We start from the raw sequence: 25,326 nt of genomic DNA, 5'->3' as shown, positions 1-25,326 counted from the left end.
TGGAGCCTGTCCTGGAACTAGCTCTTGTAGACCAGGCTGGTCTCGAACTCACAGAGATCCGACTGCCTCTGCCTCCCGAGTGCTGGGATTAAAGGCGTGCGCCACCACCGCCCGGCCTAAACAAGCATTTCTGACCAGAACCTTCCAGCAGCTTCTGTCTCTTTTGGATCTGAGAGGTTCCTGAGGCGTCTCTGCGAACCCCAATACAGTCAGCAGAGGAAGAGTTGAAAAACCATAGCAATGGTCCCACCAACCCACTCTGTCTGCAGTCTGGGGTTCAAGAAACTAAGACCCAAGGAGAATCATGGGACAGTGTCATACAAGTCTGAGATGAATTGCATCAGGTCCCTAGTATCCAGGGCTGGGAATTGTTTTGGTCTCCAAGGCCCATGGCCTTGGGGTACTAGGTAGAGACAGGGAAAGTGTCCAGTGGGCTCAGTCCAGCCCCCTGAGGCAAGCTACAGTGGATTGAATTATGTCCTAATCCTGTCTACCTAGAACCTCAAATGGGATTTACCTGGCAACAAGGTCTTAACAGATGCAGTTAGTTAACATGAGGCCACAGCAAATGGAGGAGGGGTCTCAATCTAACAGTAAGTGAGGGGAGGCAAGGGCATACCAGGACAAGGCTGTGAAGGCAGAGACAAGAGTGACAGAGAGGTGTGGAGGGGTGCTTCCCCAGGCTTGTGGAAGCAACAGGCCGCCAGCACCTTGCCTGAGTCCTTCTAGTCTACAGGGCTGTCAGGGAAGTTGAGACAGGCCCCAGACTCACCTTGTAGTCATAGCCAGCGCTGAAGAGGATGTTGGCAGCTGTGGGGTGCCACTCCACCAGCCCCACCCTGCGTGCGTGACCCACCAGCTCCTTCCTGTAGGTCGTGAGGTTCCTTGCCAACAGCTGCTTGGGGATGTTCCAGATCTTAATCTGGAGGGGAGACAAGGGCAGGAGTGTGAGCCGGGGAACATCTTGGGGATGTCGCTGTCCTCAGCCGTGGAGCAGGTAGTGCCTGGCAGAAGGACCCCGCTGTTGCTCTCTCTTGCCACCACCACCCGATCGAGAGAAAACTGGAGTCTCCTCAGGGTCCTCCATCAAGCAGGGCTGATCTTGATCAGGGGGAGGCTTCATTCTTAAACCTGCCCCAGGGACTTTAACCATTCCCATGACCCGAGGTGAGCAGGCAGGGTGGACTGAGGAGAGAAGAGACCGCCGCAGTAAAGGGAAAGTCTCCATCATGGAAGAGCCCCAGGGAGAGCAGCATGGGGCCATAGCACCCGGGAAATGTTGCATGTATCTTCCTTCCATTCTGCTGGGGTCTCAGGCTCCAAGTCAGTGTTCAAATCATATCCCGAAGACAGGCAGGTTTGCTTGCAGCTCAGGGACATTTATTTCCTGGTTTTGGTTTTGATAACAGGCCATGAAGTCTACCTGCTCCATCTGCAGGACACACAGAGCTGAGCCTAGGGTGGGGCTGGAGGGAGACAGGTTCTGGGCTTATTTACAGAGGAGGAGGTGTGTCCTGAAGGAGGTGGCAGCTACCCTATCTGGGGAGGGCAAGCAGGGAACAATTCGCAAGGATGCATTGACATGGACTAGGTCTGTTGCCACCCTAGGCTCCATCATCCTGTCCATCCTCCTGCATCCCCTGGAATCCAGAAGGGACAGCAGCAGGCCAGAGCCTTCTAGGAAGATCCCAGTGTGTATCATAGACCCACTGGGGGTCTACAGTGAGATGATTGTAAGTTTGAGGTCAGTCTAGGTTACATTGTGAAATTCTAACAGACACCCTCCAAATTAAACAACAGCAACAAAACACTCCAATTTCGGCTCCCCCCAAATATCTTTCAGGGGCTCTTCAGAGCAGGCCTGAAAGGACAGGTGTCATGAGGCAGGCCCGGCCTTCCTTTATTCTTAGGTCTCTTAGCAATCTCCTACATGGAACTTTCTGCTTTGAGCCAGTCTTGCTTTACAACTCGGGGCTGGCCTTGAACTTGAGATCTTCCTGCCTCAGCAATCAAAGAGCTAGGGCTGCAGGTATGCACCACCACACCCAGCCCTCAGTGTTCTGCCTTTCTCTCCCCTGCTCCTAGTCTGTTTCCTTCCATTCTGATTTCTCTTTCCCTTTTTTTGTCTAAGCCGCCAGGCAGTGCTGAGTTAAACCAGGGACTATTTTAGCATCCTGCATCACTGACATTTCTAGTAGTCCCTCACTTCTGCTATATGTGGCCAGTGGCACAGTCGGGGGCAGAGAATTGGCCTCAGTTTGAAGCCAGCTCTGCTGCCTGGGCTGTGTAACCTGGGGCAAGTTGCTGTCCTTTCTAATCCTCGGCTTTTCCACGGGAGAAATGGGGCACCGGGAAGACCGAGTGAAGAGGTCAGTGGGATGTGGTCAGAATACAGTGGGATCACAAGAAATGCCGACCGTGGCTTTTATCTGTATCTGGTTACAGTTTGTTTATTTACTGAGGGCACATACTTGCCCCTGTGTCTATATGGAGGTCTGGGGACAACTCGTGGGAGTCAGTTCTCTCCTTCCACATGGGCCCGAGGTGATCGAACTCAAGTTGTCAGTTTTGATGGGAAGCCCTTTACCTGATGAGTGGGGTCTTGGGACTACCCATACTTTAATTATTTGTTCACGACTGGGCCTTTGAAGTCCCCATCATTGTATTTTTGAAGCAGGTGTCTGAGGGATAACAAATGCGAGCATCGTGGGGATGAGGCATGCACTCCTCCATGGGTGGAGCAATGATGGCTATGCTCCCAACTTTCCAGGAGGCTAGGGCGGGAGGAATGCTTAAATCTAGGAGTTTGAGTTCACCCTCAGTAACACAGAGGTGGGCTTGGCCTCTTGGGGTGTCTTGGGGCCAGGTTCATATAAGCCCCTCCCTTTTCTTCACTCATCCACCGTGTCATGAAATGAGCTTCTATTTCCTGGTCCCCTCTCAGCATGTCACAGAGAATGAGTCTCACGGGGTCTTCCTGAGATGGGCAGAAGTAGTATACCCATTTTATGGGAGGGAAACTGAGACCCGATGGGAGGCATCATGGGCCCAAGCCCCACACACCCATGATGCCTTCTCCACCTCTCACTTCCTCCCTGTGAAGCCATCAGTGAGATAAAGCCGGGCCCTGGACACCCATGGCTTGGGAACCTTCCTGTCGCTCGCTTCCTCCTGGCATTCCCCCGGAAGCACTGCCCTGGCACTCACTCACCGTGGCATCTTCAGAACAGGAGGCGATCTCAAAGTCATTGAAAGGATTCCACTTGATGTCCAAGACATTCCCTCTGTGCCCGCAGACCTTGGGGTAGTGAGGGTCCAACTTTCCTGTCTGCAAAACAGCGTCACAGGCATGGGAGAGGAGGCCGGCGGGATGACGTTGGTTCCTGAGTCAGCTGGTCATCACCGAGTAAGCAGGTCATGTGAGGGGCAGCTCACCTTCCCACGCACCCTGTGTGACCCTAGGGGGATCACTTCACTTCTCTGAACCTTCCCGTCCTCCTTGGTACAGGGGAGGATATGATGAGTGTTTCACGGCGGTCTGGACCAGTGCCCAGCGGGTGCTCAGCTCCAGGAACTAATGTGGTACACAGAACCCTTTCTGAAAATGGCCTGGCAGTTCCCCAGGAGTTAAATGCTAAGAGGCACCACGTGATCCAGCAGTTCTGTTCCTAGATGTATCCCCGAGAGGAACGAAAACATGGAAACACTCAAGACTCACTCATCCGCAGCATCCATAGCAGCGCTACGACAACCAGAAAATGGAGGCAGCCCAGGCGCCCACTGAGTGGCACGCGGAATGCACAGTGTGCGCACAGTTATGTGGTGGGATGCTGTAAAGGCACCTTAAAGCAATATCCTAAGCGAGAGAAATGGGCACGAAAGGCTACTTATCAACAGGTAAGGTGGCACACCCCCCCCGTAACTCCAGCACGGGGCAGGCTGGAGACAAATCAAGATGAGTCGAGGTCACTCTGGACTCACATAAACAGAGCCAGTTATTAGTTAGGCGCTGGAGGAATGTGCCTAGTTTCCCAGCAAATGAGAAGGCTGAGGCAGAAGGATCTTTCGGGCCCAGGAATTGAAAGCCTGGCAAGACAGTGAGATGGTCTCTTCCATGTACATGCGTTACCTAGGGATCCCACTAGGATGATGCTCAGACACAGGTCACTGTGTGAGCAGTTTAGCCCCGCCCCGTATCTGGTACACAGATTCCCAGCTACTGCATTTGGTGGGGCCAGTGCCAAGGGTGGGGGTGGCTCCCTCCCTCCCTTCCCCTTTGCTTTTTGTCTTTATCATTATTTTAAAATTTCATTTATTTTATGTGTATGGATGTTTTGCCTACATGTCTGTCTGTGCACCATGTACCCAGGGATTCAGAAAAGGGCAGTGAATCCTTTAGACTGGAGTTTAGATGACTGTGAGCTGCCATGTTTCACCCAGGTCCTCTGGAAGAACAGTCTGTGCTTTTAACCCCCAAGCTGCCTCTCCAGTCCTGCCCCCAGTTCATGTTGTTTATGAGACTTTGTTTTTGTTTCAGGCTCCAAGTGTAGCCAGGAAGGATGACCTTGATCTCTGGACCTCCTCATCTCCACCTTCTGAGGGCTGAGACTGTAGGTGAGCATGACCAGGCCTGCTCTACCATGCTTAGCTCTTTTTGATTTTTTTTGGTCTAAATATTATTTTATCATTTTGATTCTTTTCTTTTGAGACAGTCTCATTCTATAGCCCAAGCTAACCTGAAACTCTCTGTAGACCAGGCTGGCCTTGAACTCACGGCAATCCTCTTGTCACAGTTTCTAGAGTGTTGGGATTACAGGCATATGCCACAGTGCCTCTCTCTCTCTCCCTTCCCCCATCTCTCTAGACATTAGGGACATTATTTGACACATATGAAAAATAATGTTTCATATGAAATATTGCAATGTTAAACTTATTGACTTTATTTAAGAAATATGCTAAAGAAATTGGTATTATATATGTAACTTACTCTCAAATGGTTCAGACAAAACAAACATTAAATCAAGCCTGGCAGTATAGGCTATTTATGAAGCTGAAGTAGGAAGGCCAGCCTGGGAAACTTTGTGGGTCTCCAAATTCTACAAAGGGGAAAGCAGGGTAGGGTCTGTAACTCAGAGGTAGAGTCCCTTCCTAGCATGCTGAGGACCCTGGGCTCAGTCCTCCCCACCACCAAGGAATAAAGAAGTGTGCATACACACACTCAACAAACGTGAGCTACATCGTTTGTTACTTATGTGTGAGAAGAGGGACAAAAGGCTGCCCCTCTCTGTCAAACGACTCTGCCTCTGTCATTGGAAATAGGAGCCTAATGTATGGGACAGACAGGTCACATGCTTGGCCTCCAGGAAGAGGACCAGTCTTAACTACCAGCACCTTGCCCAGCCTCCAGGTCATTCCGTGCACTGTCTTCAGAGTGCCTCAGCCCCCCTCATGTGTAGGCTGTGTGGATCAGGCTGGTCTTGAACTCCTGATTCTCCTACCTCCATTTTTCATGTGATAGGATTACAGGGCATTTTAGGTGTGCATCACTACAACTGGCTTTCAGGGTAAGGTTTTAAAAATTAAAACCAAGTCATGTACCCGCGTCCACTCCGCAAGCCCCTTCCTCAGGCTTGCGCTGTAACCATCTCTTCCTTGTAGGTCTGCGAAGGGTTAGATGAGACAGCCCAACAGGGAGGGAGGAGCTGAGGCAAATGCTCAGCCAGAGTAGCTACACCTGTGACAGTCTGCGTATCAAAGCAAAGAAAGAAAGAAAAAAAAGCAAACAGAAGAAAACTCACTAACAGCTGTACTTGCAGATGGTGAGACACACACAGACTTCTTTTTACACCACTGATTTCTTTCTTTTTTTTTTTTTTTTGAATAGGATCTTTTGTAGCTCAGGACTGGCTTTCAACCTGTTATGTAGACAAGGATGGTTTTGTATTTTTATTTCATTCTATTTTGGCTTTTCAAGATGGTGTTTCTCTGTGTAAAAGCTCTGAGCTATCCTTGAACTCATTCTGTAGACCAAGGTGGCCTTGAACTCACAGAGATCCTCCTGCCTCTGCCTCCTGAGTGCTGGGATTAAAGGCACGCACCACCATTGCCCAGCTTGGTTTTGTACTTTTTATTCTCAACTCTGGTTTCTAAATGCTGGGGTTATATGACCACACTATCTTTGCCTTTTTTTTTTTAAAGATTTATTTATTATGTATACAACATTCTGCCTCGATGTATGCCCGCACGCCAGAGGAGGGCGCCAGATCTCAGTACAGATGGTTGTGAGCCACCATGTAGCTGCTAGGAATTGAACTCAGGACCTCTGGAAGAGCAGCCAGTGCTCTTGACCTCTGAGCCATCTCTCCAGTCCCCCTTTGCTATTTTTTTAAAGCAAATTTTCATTTGTTCCATATCTTTGGCAATTTAAACAAATAGCATTTATTTCTGTAATTCCAGCACTTGGGAGGCTGAGGCAGGACTGTTCCTAGGCTGAACCTTGTCTGGTCTACACAGCAAGTGCCAGATCAACCAGGCCTGTGAAATGAGAACTTGTCTTAAATAATACCAAGAGAACTATAATATTTCTGAAAAGATGGTCTTTCTAGTATTAGTCAAAAACTTGTCCTACAAGTTCAAAGCATTTTCAGAGAGCAGGAATGGTGGGCACATGGACCAGGCTTTCTAAGGCTGATCTGTGGCAGGCATCACTAATGGATCATAGCACAATCAAGCACAGACTAGAGGAGGGACACTCCCAGAGTCATTAGGACTCAGAGGAACAGAGCTAGAGAAAGAGCCCAACAAACTGAAGTGAATCTCTAGTGGACTTCCTGTGCTCTGAGGAGTTCTAGTCTTCTCTGAATTGTGTCCTGACCCCCCCCCCCTCTTACATTCTTTTCCTTTTCTTCTACCTTTTCCTGGGTCAAAGGGCATGGCAGAACACAATACAGAATCTTTTGCTATAGGCCTGATTGCTCTGGGTCTTTATCTCTGTTCTCTGGCCCAGAGCCATGCCCTCATTTCTGCCCTGCAGGTTTCTCAGGAAATGCTAATTGTCAGACAGGTCTTGGGCTAACCCTAGGCAAGCCGCCAAGAGCATGCTGACACTACACCCTCACCTCCTTCAGAGCCTGTGGCTTCAGGGCTAGGCTGACCGTGGGAGCTGAGCTCTTCTGGGACCCCCAAAGCAGAAGCGCCTTCAGTCCATTCTCCTCGGCCCTCAGGGGCTGGCTGTGTAACTCAAGACCCAGGCATTGGTGACATTAGTCAGGGCTGCTAAGAGCCTGTCGGGGAGGGACATTTATTAATCAGGAAGCCATTTCTACCTTTTTGTAAATTAGATCAGCACTCAGCCAGGGACGGGCCTCTGGTTTATTGGGACATAAGCTTTAATTCAGGGGTGACTCTCAAACCAGAGAAGCCTGGCTGGCTACAGGAGCTGGCTACCAAGCCTGCAGAGGCCAACAAGCCACCAGGGGGCTGTCCTGAGGCAGGTGGAGAGGGCAGGAAGTTGCAGTCCCGACAAGGCAGAATGAAGGGGTGGGGGTAAGGCCCAGTTCCTGGGACTGGAAGGGCTGCCCAGGGCCATGGCACATGGCTACAACAGTAAGCTAACAGCTTCAAACATCCCCCAGGTGCAAGGTGAAGACAGGGAGGCAAGGGTGGGAGAGAAGGCAGAGGAAGTCATGATGTATTAGCTGTATAGTTCATCTGACTCCTGCTTCCTGGGGTTGGACCTCCCACCCCAACCCTACCACTTGTTACTGTTCAAGCTGGGCCTGGCCCATGGTTTCTTTCTCTACAGAACAGGGGCAGGAAAAAAATTCACTCGCAGTGGTGGTGAGGGAGGAGATGTACGGATATGGACGGAGACCTTGTCTGGGATGGAATGTTTCACAAACCAACCTGTTTCCCTTCATCCGGGCTATCAACTATCCAACTAAAGCTCTGTGGGTGAAGGGGAGGAACCTGGGGTGTCATACATGCTAGGCAGCCTTTACTACCACTGGGCTACACCCAAAACACACCCAACTTTAATTGTTGCTTGGTATGTTCCAGGGCCCCGGGATATACTTAGTGTGAGAACATACTGTTCCAGGGGTGAGGGTAGAGTTGAGCATGCACACAAATGTGCATACATGCACGCACGCGTGCACACCCACATGCATCCACACACCAATACACACATCACACATACATGTGCACTCACATACAACCACATATGTGCATGTATGCAGACATATGTGCACACATATGCATACACTTACATACATGCACACAAAAGACACAGACACAGACATATGCATGAATATAATACAGATAAAAAGACAGACACATGCACTCAGATAAACACACACATATATATGCACATGGACACAGACACACACACACGTACGTGTGTTCAGGAACAGACACACCACTACCTATGGTGGCTTAAGGAGGGCCAGTCTGCCTCCGAGAACCCAGTGAACCGTCCTATTTCCTCTAGTGCAGCACAGTCATGGGACCCATCTGGTCCCTCAGGCCCTGAGTCCCCGTGATCCGGTCCCTGTGCAGCAATGGCCCAGGACTCACCTCCTTTCTCCTTTCTTCCTCCATACCCCACCCAAAGTCCACATCCCTAGTGCCCTGGGAGGCCCTGGTACAGGCCCAGATCTAGAAGCACATCCCATTCCCGTCTGGAAGCTCCAGGCAGTTTCTGCCCACACCTTGCCTTTCCCCTTTGTACCCCAGTAGGCTTTGGTTGCCAAGGCTGCAGGGTAGGTTGTGAAACTCACCCTCTGGCCTTCCTCCAGAGGCTTACTGCACAGGGCACAGGGGAGAGGCACCTTGCCTGAGGTGGCACCCTTTATGAGCCTTGAATCTCTGCTTGGGACAGCCTGATACTATGGTAACACCTAGTACACACAGGAAGCTGTGGCAATGTCAGACATTTCCCATGCCAGGCTCTCCCCTGTACTTCCGGTAGGGCACTGGGGCTACGCTGCTTTTCACCCAAGCTCTGGGCCTGACCTGGCTGCAGTGAGGAACCTGTGCAAAAACAGCCAAAGCTCTGCAGGGGCTTAAGAGAACAGGCGGCTTTCTAGCCACACCCAGCTCCAGGCTTCTCATCTACAGTGCATAGGGTGCCGGCAGCGGATCTGGACGAGGGGCAATACTTCCTCCAAGCAGTGTGGGCGAGGCCCCAGCCTGCACAAACACCCCTGCACCCACTATGATACAAAGGGCTGCTGACTTCTAGGGGACGGGGCACAGGTGGGTTCCTGTCTCTTTCTCTATCTTTAGTGCCTGGTCAGAAAACCTGGATGTGGCCAGGTGTGGTAGCTCACACCTTGTAATCTCAGTCTTTGGGAGGCTGAGGCAAGGAAGACCACAAGCTTGAGGCAAGCCTGGGCTACGTAGGGAGGCCCTTTCCTAAAGAGAAAAGCAAAACCGCCTACAGAGATAAAGTGTGTTTTCAGAGAAGCATCTCAAATAAGGATGTTGAAAGCAATAAATGGAAGAAAGAAAGAAAGAAAAAGAGAGAGAGAGAGAGAGAAAGAAAGGAAGGAAGAAAGGAAGAAAGAAAGAAAGAAAGAATGAAAGAAAGAAAGAGGAGCAAGAGAGAGAGAGAGGTGGGGAAGGAAGGAAGGAGGAAGAAAGGAAGGGAAAAGGGAAGGAAAAAGAAGCCAGATATGGTGGTGGACTCCAGTACTTCCAGCATTTGAGAGGCAGAGGCAGGAAAACTGTCACAAGTACAAGACCAGTGTGGTCTACACAGAGAGTTCCAGGTTAGCCAGGGCTCAAACTAAACCAAAAAAAAAGCAACAGCTAGTTGGTCATGGTGGAGCAAGCCTTTAATTCCAGCACTCAGGAGGCAGAAACAGGAGTTCTGTGAGTTCCAGGCCAGCCTGATCTACATACCGAGTTCCAGAACAGCCAAGGCTATGTAGGGAACTGTCTCAACATCCCCCAAAACAAAAACAAAACAAAACAAGAGCATCAAACAATGATCTCTGCTTACTTAGGGACAGAATGCCTGGGGTCTGTGTCAGTGCTCGCTCCTCATCTTTTAAACAACACACCTCAGGATTTCATTCCAAAAGAAAACTTTTTAAGAAAAGTAAATAACCCAGGTCATATATCTTATTTAGCTTTAAACTTCAAATTTTAAGCTTCACTACATTTTAAAAATCTCATAAATTACACCCTTTGAGGACCGTAACAGCACAAGATCATATACCCAGCTGCCGTAAAGACAGGTGAGGGCAACTTTCCCTGAAAAGCCTTCCACATCTTCGTGGTGGATGTCCAGAGAACCTGGGCTGAGTGAAAACAGCCAAGTTCAGGGCTACACTGGAGTGCTTGCTGATGGCCTGACAGCGGGTGTGTGAGTGTGTGTGTGTGTGTGTGTGTGTGTGTGTGTGTGTGAGTCCCCAGCGCCAAATGATTCAAATGCAAAGGTGGCAGGACTGTCCGGTTCTAGTTACCCAGCCTTAAAATGCCAACAGTAATGAAGCGGAGAACGGATTAGCGCTGGCCAGGGGTGAAGGAGGAGGAAGTGGGGGTGGTGAGGAGTGTCTGTGCAATAGGCCAAGGAGAGGTCTGTGGGGTGACACACACACTCTCACCAAGGCTGTGATACTGAACTGCAGTACTCTCGGTTGAGGGGAGTCAGTCCAAAGGCACTCAGGATCTCTGCACTGGCTTCTGGCTCTGCCTGAACATGTTCTTCAGCATCAAAGCCATTGTCTAGGGGCATCTCCTAAAGAAGGCCTTCCTGGACCATCCTGGGTGAAGCAGCCCCCCCCCCCTTGTCATCATCCACCACACAAACCTGATATGCATTGCCTGAACACGCTGATATTTTCATCAGTAGTAAATGCAAATTAGAATCTGAGTAGTAAACCAATTTGTTTTCTTTTTCCTGCTCTGGGTATCGAACCCATGACCTTGTGGATTCTCCTACCCAGCTACACTCCCAGCCCTAATTAATTCCTTAATTAGTGAAGAATGTAGATCATTTGATGGACAAAACCTTTTAGAAGCACCCAGAGTCGGGAGAAACTTGCGGCAAACTTGGAGCTTCTAGGCCCCTCTACCCCTGTCCTGTAGACAGCTCCTCCCGCAGTGACCCGTACATCTCTCTCTGACTCATTCTTCTCCAGCTTGTAAACCTTCATCTCCCTAGAGCACAGTTTTTTCCGCGTCTCGCCCTGGCAGTCAAGGCCCTTTTCACAAAGCCCAATCTGCTTCTCCAGGGCTCTTTCTTTGCTTCCTCATTTTCAAAGCCTGCTCTTCAGTTCTGGTCAGACTGCCTTTGGAATTGTTCTCCACACCTCTGTCGGGGCCCTTCCTTTGGCCATCGAGAACCACTCTGCTTAGCAGCCTGAACAATGGTTAGGTAATTCACTCAGTCAATGAAAATCTGGCAGCAACCAGCACAGCAGTAAACAAGGCCCTCCCCTCGCCTCCCGCATAACATTACAGGTGGGAGTGGAGGCACTGAGGCCCCCCCATCTCCCCCTCCCACAGAGTCCTAAGCAAGAAACATGCTGTGGGGTGCATTTTAGGAAAGGGGAATAGGCCTTTATGTAATCCCTGAGCAGGCGAGGGGAAGGCAGGTGGATCTGTTTAAGTCTCATCTTCAGCTACAGAGTGGTTATCCATGAACCTGGTATGCGTTTCCAGTTATTCATGCCATCTTTTGTGAGTCCTTCAATGGTGCTCTGTAATTTTCTCCTAAGCCTGGCTTGTTTACGTAAAACAAACTTTGTGTCTGTTTGTTTGTTTGTTTGAGATAGGGTTTCACTGTGTAGCCCTGGCTCTCCTGGAACTCACTGATAGATCAGGCTGATCTGAAACTCACAGAGATCCTCCTGCCTGGGCCTCCCGAGTGCTGAGATCAAAGGTGTGTGCCACCATGCCCGGCTAGGTGTGCAAGTTTTATTCTACTAGAAATGTTAGTGACATTTGTTATTTCTGTCACGTGCAAATGTAATTCATTTTTTAATTCTGAGTTTTATGTTTAGCTTTTTTTTTTTTAAACAATCGACTACATACTCTGTTTACATTTTGCGTGTCTGGACACATGCCATAGCACACGTGTGGACGCGAGAGATGTTTTCAGGAGTCAGTTCTCTCCACCATTTGGGGGGCCAGGGGTTGGACACTTAGGTTGCCAGGCTTGATGACAATCAATCACCTTTACCCTCTGAGTCACCTCGGCAGCCATCAAGGGCCATTACATTTCGACAAACCGCTCATGACTGTATCCTTTACGTGTGTCATGCTGGCGCTATTTACCAAGGCTAACAGCCCAACAGTGGGCAAGAGTACACCGCTGACCCATGGTATCTACCCTGGCATTGTTCTTTTTTTTTTAATATATTTTATTTATTTATTATGTATACAATATTCTGTCTGTGTGTATGCCTGCAGGCCAGAAGAGGGCACCAGACCCCATTACAGATGGTTGTGAGCCACCATGTGGTTGCTGGGAATTGAACTCAGGACCTTTGGAAGAGCAGGCAATGCTCTTAACCTCTGAGCCATCTCTCCAGCCCCCCCTGGCATTGTTCTTATGTGTATCTGTTTCTGTAAAATGCAACAACCATGCCCCAGAGTGCATGGACTCGAAATGTTCAGTCACATGAACACTTGGGCAATAAGTCAACAGATAAACAGGACCCAGCCCTCCCAGGTCATGACAGGAGCCATCACTAGAATGTAGGAACCTTTGGGGTGCGTGGTTTCACAGCCACTCCCTGCTGCAGGAGGGAACTAGTGTCTTGGTTCTCATGGTTATTCCCTAACTTGGTTTTCTTTGAAAATTTACCACTTAATTACTTGTTCCTTATAGTCCAACTGTTTTTAATTTTAGGGAAATGGGATGACAGCATCTGTACTTTGTAATCTCAATGTGAGATTGTATTGTATGCGGCTATGTATACTAAGTACTTTGGTCAGCAACTTATCTACTGATACAGGGGTTTTTCCACTTGGTATATAATAGGAACAATGTTCCCACACTCAATTGCTTGCTAACCCTTATTTTTCCTTCAAGTTGGTTTTTTTTTTTTTTTTTTTTTTTTTGAGACGATCTCATGCTGGATTATAGGTGTGCACAGTCATGCTGGGTTTATGCAGCACTGGGGATGGAGCTCATGGTTTCAAGCATGTTAGCATGAACTCTACCAACAGAGCCTCATCCTCGACCCTACGAACTGAGTTCTTTAGTAAGCAAATACCCTCAGCTGGGTATGGTGTCTCACATCTGTAATCCCAGCACTCAGGAGGCAGAGGCAGGTGGATCTGTGAGTTAGAGGCCAGCCTGGTCTACAGAGTGAGTTTCAGGACAGCCAGAGCTACACAAAGAATACCTGTCTCCAAATAACAAAATAAAACAAAACCTAAAATGCTGGGTGTTGATGATCCACAACTCTGATCCCAGCACTGGGAGAAACGCAGGCAAGTGGATCTGTGACTGAGGTCAGCTTGGTCTACACAGCAAGTACCAGGTGATACAGGGCTACTTAGTGAGACCCTGTCCTAAGGAACTGAAAAACAAAGCAAACAAACCAAAGCCTACCCCAAACAAAAACAAAAAGCTGGTTGAGGCGGTGCTCTTGTGTATTCTAGGAGATGGGAGGAGGAGACAGGAGAATCAGCTAGAAGCTGGAGGGCCAGTTAGCCTGGAGTAAGCTGCACAGTGGTAGAGACAATAATGGGGACCCCACCTCCACAAGCTGCGGGAGAGAACTGACTCCTGGAAGCTGCCCTTTGACTTCCGCATTTGCGCTGTGGCATGCATGTACATGTACACACACACACACACACAGGAATGCATGCACACTAAATAAATAAATAACCAAAAACAAAGTAAGCAAATTTTCACTTTGATTCCTCCTCTGGCTTCTAAATTTGGAAATGTGGCACACACCTGAAACTCACACTGGGCGGGGGAGGGGGGGGTAACTTAGGAGGGCGAGGTCAAGGCCGACCTTGGCTACACGGAGTTAAAGAACTGGCCTACAGGAGACCCTGTCACAAAGAAGCAAGCAAGCAAACACTCCAAACGAGTGGGGACAGCTGGCCTCATTGAACTTGTCTGGGTCACCGGTTTCTAAAGCCTCGGTGCCGGGAGGAGGAAAGCAACCTGTGAACTCATGTCACGCGGGGCTTCGACTGTGCAGGTCCTCGGTGCTCCAGGCCTGCTTCTGGCCTTTCAGCAGACTCTTGCTTGCCAGTCTTGGTGACGCCTCAGCTGCCTGATCTAAGTCTGTGGGCTGCTTTGGTTTCCCGTGTCCCGGGTCCCCAGCCCCTTTGGCCATGAGGTAGAAGCACAGCTTGGGAGCCCCCCTCTCTCCCAGGCCTGCCTCTTCAGGTGGTCTGCCAATGGCAGGTTCAGCGCTGGTGTCCCACAAAGACCCCACTATTAGGGTGATCTCTCTGAACCTGTCACTCTGTAGGTTCAAACACTGAGTGACATTAATGGTTCATGGCCCACTGCTGGCTCTAAGGGTAAGTGTTTGCCCTTCTGCCTGTTGGTTCCCTCTCCAATGTAGGTTCTAGCCCAACACTTGTTTCTGTGCCTCCCATCCCCACCTCTCGGGAAGGGGCAGTAGCTTGGGCAAGTTCCCATTTCACACGAGTCCAGCAATGTACTAATAATTATATTTCATTCAAGAGAGAAAACAGGAGTGAGCACTGTTCCGCATGCACGAGAGAAGGTCTTAGAAGGGGCTAGGCCAGCTGCTGAACCGTTCACCTATCAGGTTCTTCCCCAAGAAGGAAACCAAGACCCAAAGAGCTGGCGGACGTAAGCTCACACAACTAGGAAAGCAGGCCAGGCCTTCAATCACACCCAGACTGGGCTCCCTTCCCTTTTCCATCGGTCCCGTAGGCTCTAGAGATGAGTCTGGGCCCTGGGATCACTAGGGTTCTTACCTGGTGCAAGGGGATGACGAGGAAGGCCCCCCCGCCGGCGCATTCAGTGACCACAGCGATGAAATGGGGGTTCACGGCACAGAAGTGGTTGTCATGGACACTGCGCGTGATGGGCACTGAGTCGTAGCAGTTCTCTTTGCTGGCAGGCTTGCCGTAGACGTGTCGGAACTTGGAGCTGCGGTACTGGGGGTGCCATGACATCTGCAGGGGATGGAGGGACCAACAGCGTGAGGCTCACTGCCTCATCATGGGGCAATACCTGAGGCTACTTAACAGGCACAGCTGGGGCAGCGGTCAGGTGTCACTGCTGATTCTGTTTGAGGCAGGGTCTCAGTACGTAGGTCAGGCTGACCTGGAACCCACTGCGTAGGCCAGGATGGCCTTGAACTTGTGATTGTTTTGCCTTGACCTCTTGAGTGTTAGGATTACAGGTTGTGCCACCAAGCCTGGTGACAGTGGCCAGTTCTACAAAGGCAGGGGTCCACTATGAAGGACAGCCAGGTGAGCAGGCTATCCCTGCAGGCACGGAGGAGTCATATCGATCTGTTTGCTGATATACTAAGGCTTTTCCGTTTTTTTTTTCAAGTATGAGCACCCCCCCCCCCAAAGCAGAGGGACCACAGAATATCGGCTACAGCCTCCACCCCCAACTCTTCTCTCCAGACAAGCTCTCCTGCCAGCTAAGCAAGAACCACTGCATCTTCTGCAGCCAGCCGGTCTGACCTCCAGGTCTAACTCTGCCTCACAGGGATGGACAAATGACGTAAACCTTGGGGTCTCCATGCTCTTGTCTATAAAATGGGATGACCTAAGTACCTGTCTCATAGACTTGTGTCTCGCCTCTGGAAAGGGACTTGCTGCCCTCCACGGACGGACAAAACCACCCAGTGCGGAGCAACGTGATTGCCAATACCCATCTGCACCACCCCAGTTCCTGTTTCCATTATCAAGGTTTGTCCAGACCTTTACAATGGGGGAGGAGAGCATCTCGTAAGGTCAGGCCCTCTCCTCTGTGCGCAGCACGGGAGTGTCTGCATTGTGTGACCATGTACACATACCTGTGCACACACAGGTGCACAAGACCTGCCTTCATTCATCAGGGAACTCTTGGGGTGCTGGCATTGTCCCGGGCGTGTCTGGGACCTTCTGCTCAGGGACCCTGCCTTCATGGGTGGCTTTGATGACTCAGCAATTCAGGAGCCACAGTTTAAGTTTCCCTGCTAGTAGGCACTTGTCCCAACAGCAGGCAGGGCCTACATCACCCCTCCAAAGCAGCCTTCTCTCGGGAGGGGCACTGGGACAGCTTCCACTCGGCTGCTATCCGTGTGTGCCCAGTGGCTTGAGGCCCTGGGATTAGGCTGGGGGCTGGAACTCTCCACCCTGACAAAGCCTTAGTTGATTCTAGGTGTGACAGCCCTGGAGGGGGGTATCTCCCAATGTCTGGCTGTGGACTAGGGGACTGTCTCATTCTCTCCAACCCTCCTGAGAGGTAGATGGGGAGTCCTGGCCCCGTCTAACGATGGGGAACGGAGATGCAGGGAAACCACGGGATCAAGATTGTACCGGGATGAGCAGCAACTGTGCAAAGTCAAAGCCATACCTCTTGCCATGACGGATGTGCGCACGTGCACCTGTGTGGGTGACGGTGCTGGTGGAGAACGTGGGGGCAAGCAACAGCTTTTCCTGCCTGCTCTCCAAGGCCCCCTTCTTCACCCAGCCCGGCAGGAAGCTAGAATGGAACCCAAGGCGTGAAGGGCACAAATTACCCAATGGAGAATTCCTTAGTACCACTGTTGGTGGTCTCGTGGTGAGCAGGACTTTACCTGATTTGGTTTGAGGATGGGTGGGCTGGGCCGGAATCTGCTATTGCCAGAGCCATTCCACATCTGAAATCTCAAGTTTTTCTTTTGATTCTTCCTCTTAAGATTTGACCTTGTGGGCACAGAGGCCGCTCCCTCTAAGTGTTCTGTGGGAGGGTCTGAACCACCACTTTCTATCATAGCCTGGTTATTAAGAGGGAGATTAGAAGGGCAAGATAGGTGTGGTGAAACATGCCAAATTCCAGCGTGCAGGTCAAAAGTTTAAAAATCAGCTCAGGTGACTTGGCGAATCCAAGGTACACAGCAAATTCAAAGCTACCCTGGGCTACTCGGCACGACCCTGTCTCACAAAGCCAAACCAAGCCAAAGTATTTCATTTGAAAGTGATCTTCAGAGACCCAGACTGGACACAATAAAACCTGACTAGGGGCGCACCCACACCCAGACTAAAATCCCAACAAACATCGTGACCCCAACCTTGGCCTCAACCCTGACGAGAAAAATCTCTCTATGGAGATCAGAGACCAATTTTTGGTAGATGGTTCTCTCTTTTCATCTTGGTGAGGCAGGTGCTGTTTCTTCCAGCTGATTTTCCTGACTTGGCCTCCCATCTCACCATGGAAGTGCTAGCTAGCATTACAGATGTGCCCGACGGCATCTGGCTTTTCACATGGGTTCCACAGTCCTCTGTTTTACCTGCTAAGACGGTTTGCCAAGTCTCTTTTTACTGCACCCAGAATTCCTAGCGAGGGCCTCCATCCACACCAGATGAGGCGGGGCAGCCCCAGGTGGTCCTTTCGGGGTTAAGGTTAAGCACCTACACCTCTGCTTTCCCAGCTCGTTCTCATGGTGTGCTCTTGTCTCACAAGGAAGAAGAAAGCACAGGTCCCGGCTCCTTCTGGTAAAGGTTCCCTCAACACAGAGTCTCTCAATCTGAGGCCAAGCCCTGACTGAAACCACAACCTCTCACCACGAGGCATCTTTTAATTCTGCCCTTCTCCAGCCAGCAACCATCTCAAGTGTCACCGAGACACAGGCAACTAGGACCTAAAGTTTCAAAGCAAGAGGAGGCCCGGGGGTTCCTCAGGAGAGTGAGCAACTGTACTCGTCTGCCAGGGACCATGGATGGCTCCCTGGACAAGGGGTTTCTGTGCTGTAACTAAGAAGCCAAAGTGGAGAAGGCCTGCAGGGTCAAGGGCAGCCTGGGAAATGTAGTAAGAGCCTACTTTGAAATAAAAACTTGAAAAAAGGAGCTGGGCATGGTGGCTTGACTTCTGGATCCCAACACTGGGGAGGCACAGGGACAACCGCCACAATTCGGAGGCTAGCCTGGACTACATAGTGAGATCCCATCTCAGGAAACAATGTCGAGAGGTTTGAGGAGAGCTTAGCGGCAGGACACTTACCTACCATGTACAAGGCCCCGGGTTTAAAGTCTGGGACTGGAAGAAAAACAACAAACAAACAAAACCCCCAAACCTGAGGATGTCCCAGACAGACAGGGACAAGCTGGTCACTCTACCACAGGCAATGGCTAAGTTCCTGGGAACCCTGACTTGGACAACTTGCCTGTGAAAGAGAAACCTACACAAGTGAGTAAGCCCAGCATCCTGAACCAGAGATTAGAACATTCCAAAGCAGAATGTTCCAGAAGGTTTGTAAAGAGAGGTGACTATGATTTCATTCAGCCACCAGTCTCTACCCAGGGCAGGCTCAGGGCTTACTTAGTACCCAGGATTTGAGGGCAAGGAAGGAATATCTGGGTCACTGCTCTTGGGGGTTACTGCTCTCTCTGGGGTCACCTCTTTTCTAAAGTCCCAAGTATGGGAAGAGAAATTATGGTGAATTTGAGGGCTGATGATAGGGTTGACAGTGGCCGGGTGAACACTGGGATGGACTGAATCCCCACCAGACGCTCAAGCCTGCCACCCCAGCATTTGGAAGGATAAGGCCACACAGACACAAGTTCAAGGCCTGCCTGGGTGCAGGCAGAATCACCAAAAAAGTAAACAAACAAACAAACAAACAAACGTGTCCCAGTAAGCAGTCAGGTCCTCAGAAGATCACTGTATGCATTTAGTGAAACTTACAGCGGCTGGGACACAGCAGCTCATGGTAGAGTCTCCACTGTGACACCACCAGGGAGCTTGCCAAAACTGTAAATTCCTGGGCCCCACCCCACCCCACCCCACCCTGACAGAATCTGGCACCCTAGGGTGCAGGGCAGAATCTGCTGTATATTAACTAGCCTTCCTCATGGCTTGTGCTCTGTAGCCAAGTCTGAGGCCCAAAGGTGTAGCGGAGCTTTGAGACCGTCAGTCTCAGCATCATAGGCGGTAAAAAAGCCGCCATTATTCCTGCTCTTTATAAAGAGGCCTTGCCAAGACACTGAACCCCATGCCGACCAAATCAGTGTTAAGTCTGCACACCAAGCTGGGAGAAACGGGTTCACCAGGAGGCAACTGGCAGGCTCTAGAACACAGGAAATCCCGTGTGTTGAATTTTTGTAGTCCTAAGAACTCAAAATGAACCAAAGAGCCAAAACAAAGGGCTAAAACTATAAAACACTTAGAGAAATTAAAGACCAAACTCAAGATATTAGATTTGGTGGTGACTAAAAGCAGTGGGCAGGAGAAAACCCAGATAAACTGGACTTAATGACGTAGAGAAAATTGAGAACTTTCATGTATCAAGAACACTATCACTGGGGTAAAAGGCAGCCTGAAGAATGGGGAATACCTGGGAGGTATATTTGGGAGAGGATTGACAAACAGAACAAATAGAATCCCTCAGACCTAACAACAATCAGGACAGAAAGGTCATCTGGCTTGGTGGCAAACGCATGTATTTCCAACACTCCAGAGGCTAAGGCAGGGGGATTGCTGTGAGTCGAGGCCAACCTGGACTACAGAGTGAGACCCTGTCTCAACAGGACAGAACAATTTGAAAAACTGCCTTGTGTCTTTAACAGGTGACAATGCCAATGGGATCTGTCCAGACTGGAAGAGACGTCACGGGTGACGTGCAACACGAAGTTCCACAGCAAGCAGAATCCTGAGTCACGGAAAGTCAGTCTGGAGCGGCTGAGCAACTAGAATGACCCCTGATGGAAAACCAAACACACAGGTTTCCCTGTGTAGCCCTAGCTAGCTCTGTAGACCAGACCAGACTCTGACTCACAGAGATTTGCCTGCCTCTGCCTCCTGAGTGCTGGGATTAAAGGTGTGCCCCTGGCTGACAAGTTTTTAAAAAAAAATATTTAATGTTGTGAGTAGTGGCGGGTCGCTTCCCGCCACCCGGCTAGCTTTACCCATAATAATTACACGGAATCGTTGGGTGCCACTCTGTAGTGGGGAATGGCGGGCTATGTTCCTGCTGCCCAGCCGCCTGGCTAGTTTATGCCCCGAAATAACAACACACAAATTGTATTTATTTAAACATTGCTTGGCCCATTAGTTCCAGCCTCTTATTGGCTAACTCTCACATCTCGATTTACCTATTTCTAATAATGTGTATAACACCACGAGATGGCTTACCAGGGAAGATCTTAATCTGCGTCTGTGTCGGGTGGGAGAATCATGGGCGACTGACTGTCTCGGCTTGCTTTCTCCCAGAATTCTCTTCTGTTTACTCCACCCACCTAAGGGTTGGCCTATCAAAGACCAAGGCAGTTTCTTTATTTAACCAATGAAGTCAACACAAAACAGAAGCCTCTCCCATATCAATTTAATTATATTCTACTCATGTATTTGGTATGTGCAGGTATGCACGTGTGTGGAGGTCAGAGGACAACTAAGGAGTCCGTTCTCTCTTTCTACCATTTGGGGCCCGGACATTAAACTCAAGAACTCAGGTTGTCAGGCTTGGTGGCACCACTGCCTGGAGACCCCTGGTCAAACGACGTCACTAGCTCTCTTCTGGGGTGGCAGCAACACTGTGGTTGCAGTCTGTCTCTTAGAGACAAATGCTTCATAGGCACAGATTAAATGATAGGGCGCCTGGTGTCGACTTTGAAGTAAGCCAGGGGCTAGGTCTAGTGGCATACAGAAAGCTCTGGGTTCCATCCTCAGCACCACATAAAACCTGGTGTGGGTATCACAGCTGCAATTCAGGGCTCAGGGGGTAAAGGCAGGAGATTCAGGAGTTCAAGATCATGCTTGGCTATTATCTACAGCTGGGAGCCAGTCTAGGGTATACGAGACTCTGTCTCAAAAAGAAAATAATAAAAAGGAAGAAATTATTGAAAGGCTCCAGGCTCAATCCCCACACAAGTTACAATAAAGTAACCCAGAAGGAGGTGGGGAGGGGAGCCAGCTGAGGACTGCAAGTTTTCATCTGATTCCCACAGCTCTGCTCAACAGTAGCCTCTGGAGCAGGGGCTCTCAACCTTCCTGATGCTGCAACCCTGGCATACAGTTCCTCATGTTGTGGTGACCCCAACCATAAAATTATTTTCATTGCTACTTCATAACTGTAATTTTGCTACTGCCATGAATCATAATGTAAATATGTGATATGCAGGATATTAGATATGCAGTCCCCCAAAGGGGCCACAACCCACAGGTTGAGAACCACTGCTTTATATGGCTCTGCCTCTGTGCTGAGGTCTGGGGAGGTGGAGAGTGAGGGAAGCCCTATGGTTTGTCCAGCAGCACAGCCCAGGGCAAATTTCGGGATCCCTTCATGGCAACAAATATCCTAACGCAGGCACAAGCACCCTGCAGCCAGCAACCGCACACAGAACCCAGTTCTCAGGTCAGTCTGCTGCCTCCCCTCCCCCCTTCCTTCTGGTCTGGCCTCCCACAGGCCCATAGGAAACACAGATTGAGGCTGGCGGCAGCCAAGAGAAAGTCTTTCTTCCTGATGAGATTAGGCTGGAGGAAGAGCTTCTTCCTCCCCCACCCAACTGCGCGAGCCAGGGTTATCTGGCAGGACACCTCTAGAGGGATCCTCTGCGGGCCTAGCCCCTTGTTCAACCCAGGCTCTTGATCTTCGGCAGGGACCTGTTTCTCTCACCCGTGCGGCCCCTCAAGTCCCACCATGGGGTTGCCTTTATTCTTCAAAGGTTTCTGCTGGACTTGGGTGGTGGGTCCTATGCTCCCCACTTTCTGTGCCCCCCCCAGACCACTATGCCTTTTGGTTACCCCATCTTGGCACATACTGCTTCTCCCTGTAGAGTCTGAAATGAAGCCACGAGGCTGGCACTGTCTGGACTCTGAGGATGCCCCTGCCTCTTGTCCTCCCTGTGTGCCAGGTTCCACCATGACACTCCCCCTCCAGACCCCCCCACTGTATGAAATACTCATCTTCATACTTGGGGTGGGGTAGGTAAAGCAGCGAGAGAGGTCCCAGGTTTAAGACTTGCACGCTGTTGGTGGGCCTTAGCATACCCTCTCCCCTAGTTTTTCTGAGACAGGCTTTCAATATTGTCACCCTGGTGGGCCGGAAACTCACTCTGTAGACCAGGCTGGCACTGAACTCACAGAGATCTTCCTGCCTCTGCCTTCGCAGTTGGAAATGCCATCATGTCCAGCTAAGCCTATTAACATGTTGTTCTAAACAAACTCTGGCAGAATAGTCCTGTAATCTTAGCTACAAGCCCGGAGGATCAAAAGTTCAAGGCCCTAGGCAGGAGAGATGGTTCAGGGATGAAGAATGCATGCTCTCTTCAAGTGGCTGAGTTCTAGTCCCTGGACCCACTTCGGTGGCTCACAACAGCCTATCACTCTGGCTCCAAGAGATCAGGCCTCTGTGAACACCTGCATACATATCACACACACACACACACACACACACACACACACACACACACACAACCAACAGTCACTTAGGAAGCACCTCATTGGCTACCATGGCACAATAACCCTGGGCAGCAGTGGCACACAGACCTTGGTGATAACCATTAGCTCTCTAATCGGACTTAAGGCTGGCTTAACAAAAGAGATATCATGCCAGGTACCAGTGAGTTAGCCAACTACGCAGTGTTAATGAATCTGTTGTTGTTGGAGGAGATCTACAACCACTAATTTACCAAACCAGCATAAACTCTGTAACAACCAACATCTTTAAATATTCGTCTTTATACCCACAGGTAAGAGTACACCACACTTTATCAAGGGATGGATTAGAGTGAGTTCAAGCCAGCCAGGCAGGTTGGAGAGCCCTAACTCTGACATTGATCTGTGACCTTGGGCAGATCCGTGTCCCCTCTGCTTTTCCATTCTCTCAATTAATGGTTTTACCACTGACTTGTCCACCAGTGAGGATGGTGCACAGAGGGTCTGGAGCCGGCACAGACACAGCCAGATACTCTAAAGCCCACGAGGACAGTCCACTGCCCGTCAGCTGTCCCAGCACACAGAGGGCTGACTTCTTGCTACTTCAACCTTCTAGAAACCCAGAACAGAATCATTTCCTATTTATTATCCCAGGACAAACTCTATCCAGGTTTATTGGCCCTCAAGTTCTTTATCTGGGACTTTCAACCACAAGGTCACCAAGAAGCTTCCTAGATGCCTCCTGGAGGTTCAAACCTGCAGGCCTCACCCTCTGCACCCTGTCCGATAGGTTGTATATTTTCCGGCTCTACCTTTGGGCAGAGACACCCACAAGCATACACAGGGAAAATGTTTGCTTATCGTTCCACAGAAGGGGTGAGGCCCTGTAGCTTCTGACCAAGGATGGGGATTGAGTCACAGATCCCCACAAGCCCACATGTCAGCCATTACTTCCTGTTGTGGGGATCGGTGGCCCACAGTCAGTCCTACAGAGGTTACCACTGCCCTCTGAACCTGGTGCCACACTAGGAGCCATGGGCCAGAGATAAGGACAAAGTGGAAACAGCCAACTATGGGTGTTCAGTTGACTGGGGTGTGGGAGACATCAGGAAATCGTCAAGCTCGTTTCTGGAAAACACGGCTGAATGGCCTGAGCTGAGATCGGTTTATTTTTTTCCTGAGGCTGAACCCAGGGCTTCAAGCATGCTGGCCAAACGCCTTACCACTGAGTTACAGTCCCAGTCCCCAAGCTGCAGTGACCAGAGGACCCGGGAGGAACACTGGGAGGATGCGTCAAGGCAGAAGCAAGCCCTGCAGAAAGGGGAAGGAACCCAGGCGAGAGGGAAGGCTTGCACCGCCGGGCCCAGCACGGCATGTGAGATGCATGTAGGGTTCATGGTATGTAGGCGAGCATGAGAAGCAAGAGGGTCTGGGCAGGTACCCAGAGCAGGGTGGGAGCAGGGGGTGCTGCAGCTGGCCAGGGTGCTGAAGGCCAGCCTGGGGATCGGCCTGCAGCAAAAGGAGTCACCCAGGTTTATAACTGGAGCTGACACTTGATCAGAGCTGCAGGGGTCTTAGGCCTGCTCTTAGGGAACCAGGACTCTTGGGCTGAGAGGGGATTTTCTTTCCTCAAGCGAGGGTGGTCTAAAAGGAAATCAGCAGGCTTTACTGCATGCAGGGTAGGTGTTGCATGCAGCTGCTGCAGAGGGCAGAAGTCTGAGGTCATCGTTGGCTGTGCTCAGAGTGATCCTGTGACTACCCTATGACTCGAGACCCCAGACACGAACATCTCAATGCTCAGCCCTCACAAGGAGGGTGATGGGAAGTTCTTCCTGCTTCTTTCTCACCCGACTGTCACCATGGAGATAAATGCTCGCTGGTCAGCCTTAATTCCCCAGGCAGACCAGCAACAGCTGGCAGGACCGTCTGCTGTCGGCCCCCCCAGGCTCTGCCCAGATCCTCCAAGAAGGCTGGGTCTGCAGGCTTGGAGGGCAGAGGCCAAACAGCTTCTCCTGCCAGATTACAGCTGCTAGCAGCCAGGAGCTGGGGGTGAAGAGTTCAGGAAAAAGATAACAGTGTCCCCAGAAGGAGGGCGTCTGCCCCAGGACCAATGGTTGAGGGAGGTGACAGCACCTTGTTTACATGTTTGCTGGGGTCTGACATTTGAAACCCCTGGAGAGCTGATTCTAGTCACATGGGCACCCCCACCCCCACCTTACAGTTTCTGACTCAGGGTCTGGGAAGCCACATTTTGAAGTCCCAGTGGCCACTGAAGCAGCTGGTCTGGGGACTGTACTGGAAGGACCACCGCCCTTCATCCTGTTTAGGATCTGCAAATTCCCTCCAGGTCACTGTCCATCCTCCTCTTCCCCACCCTACAGGGCAGATGTGGGTCATACCCAGTTTTCCTTGGTGGGGTGGACAGCATCATTTTCCCATCCACTTCCCTGCGGAGCTCCCAACCTCCAGCTTTTCCTGGGCCTCAGAGCCAGTTCCTGATGTGGACTTAGAGGTGGGGGCTGAAACAGGTGGCTCCCCACTGATGCTGTCTTATCTTTGTCTTCTTGGCTACTCAGGGCCTTCTGGGGGTGGGGTGCGAGGACACAACTCTGGCACAGGAAGCCTGGTGGCTGACAGGTCTTCTCTCCTGCAGAACATGCCTGAGGAAACTTCCCCTTTAAGTCCAGGCAGTGAAGGCTCTTCCCAACCACTGTCCCCTTGAAGAAGGAAGATCCCTGGCCCCTGTACTTCATCTAATAAAAAGGGAATACATTAGCATTCAGTTTGCCCTCCTGAGGTTG

At 50.5% G+C, this 25,326-nt stretch overlaps 1 protein-coding gene across 3 annotated transcripts in view; it reads right to left on the bottom strand.

The window, feature by feature from the left end:
- Window positions 1-25,326, bottom strand: part of Coro2a (coronin 2A) — a 51,739-nt gene that overhangs the window by 10,870 nt on the left and 15,543 nt on the right. The window contains exons 1-4 of one of the 3 annotated variants that reach the window (XM_050156062.1): window positions 16,752-17,346; window positions 14,929-15,129; window positions 3,212-3,328; window positions 773-922 (exon numbers count right to left, since the gene is read on the bottom strand). In XM_050156062.1, coding sequence (XP_050012019.1) covers window positions 773-922; window positions 3,212-3,328; window positions 14,929-15,129; window positions 16,752-16,928 — 645 coding nt within the window. In that variant the 5' untranslated portion in view covers window positions 16,929-17,346. Of the gene's footprint in view, window positions 1-772; window positions 923-3,211; window positions 3,329-14,928; window positions 15,130-16,528; window positions 16,654-16,751; window positions 17,347-25,326 lie in introns of those variants that run through there. The other 2 variants (XM_050156065.1, XM_050156064.1) reach the window with 2 other exon arrangements.

Source organism: Alexandromys fortis, unplaced genomic scaffold, assembly GCF_014885135.2.
Source record: "Alexandromys fortis isolate MF-2015 unplaced genomic scaffold, M_Fortis_MF-2015_v1.1 scaffold_92, whole genome shotgun sequence".
Taxonomy (NCBI): Eukaryota; Metazoa; Chordata; class Mammalia; order Rodentia; family Cricetidae; genus Alexandromys; species Alexandromys fortis.
The sequence above is the reverse complement of the archived record's forward strand: the minus strand, read 5'-3'. Positions and strand labels throughout refer to the sequence as shown.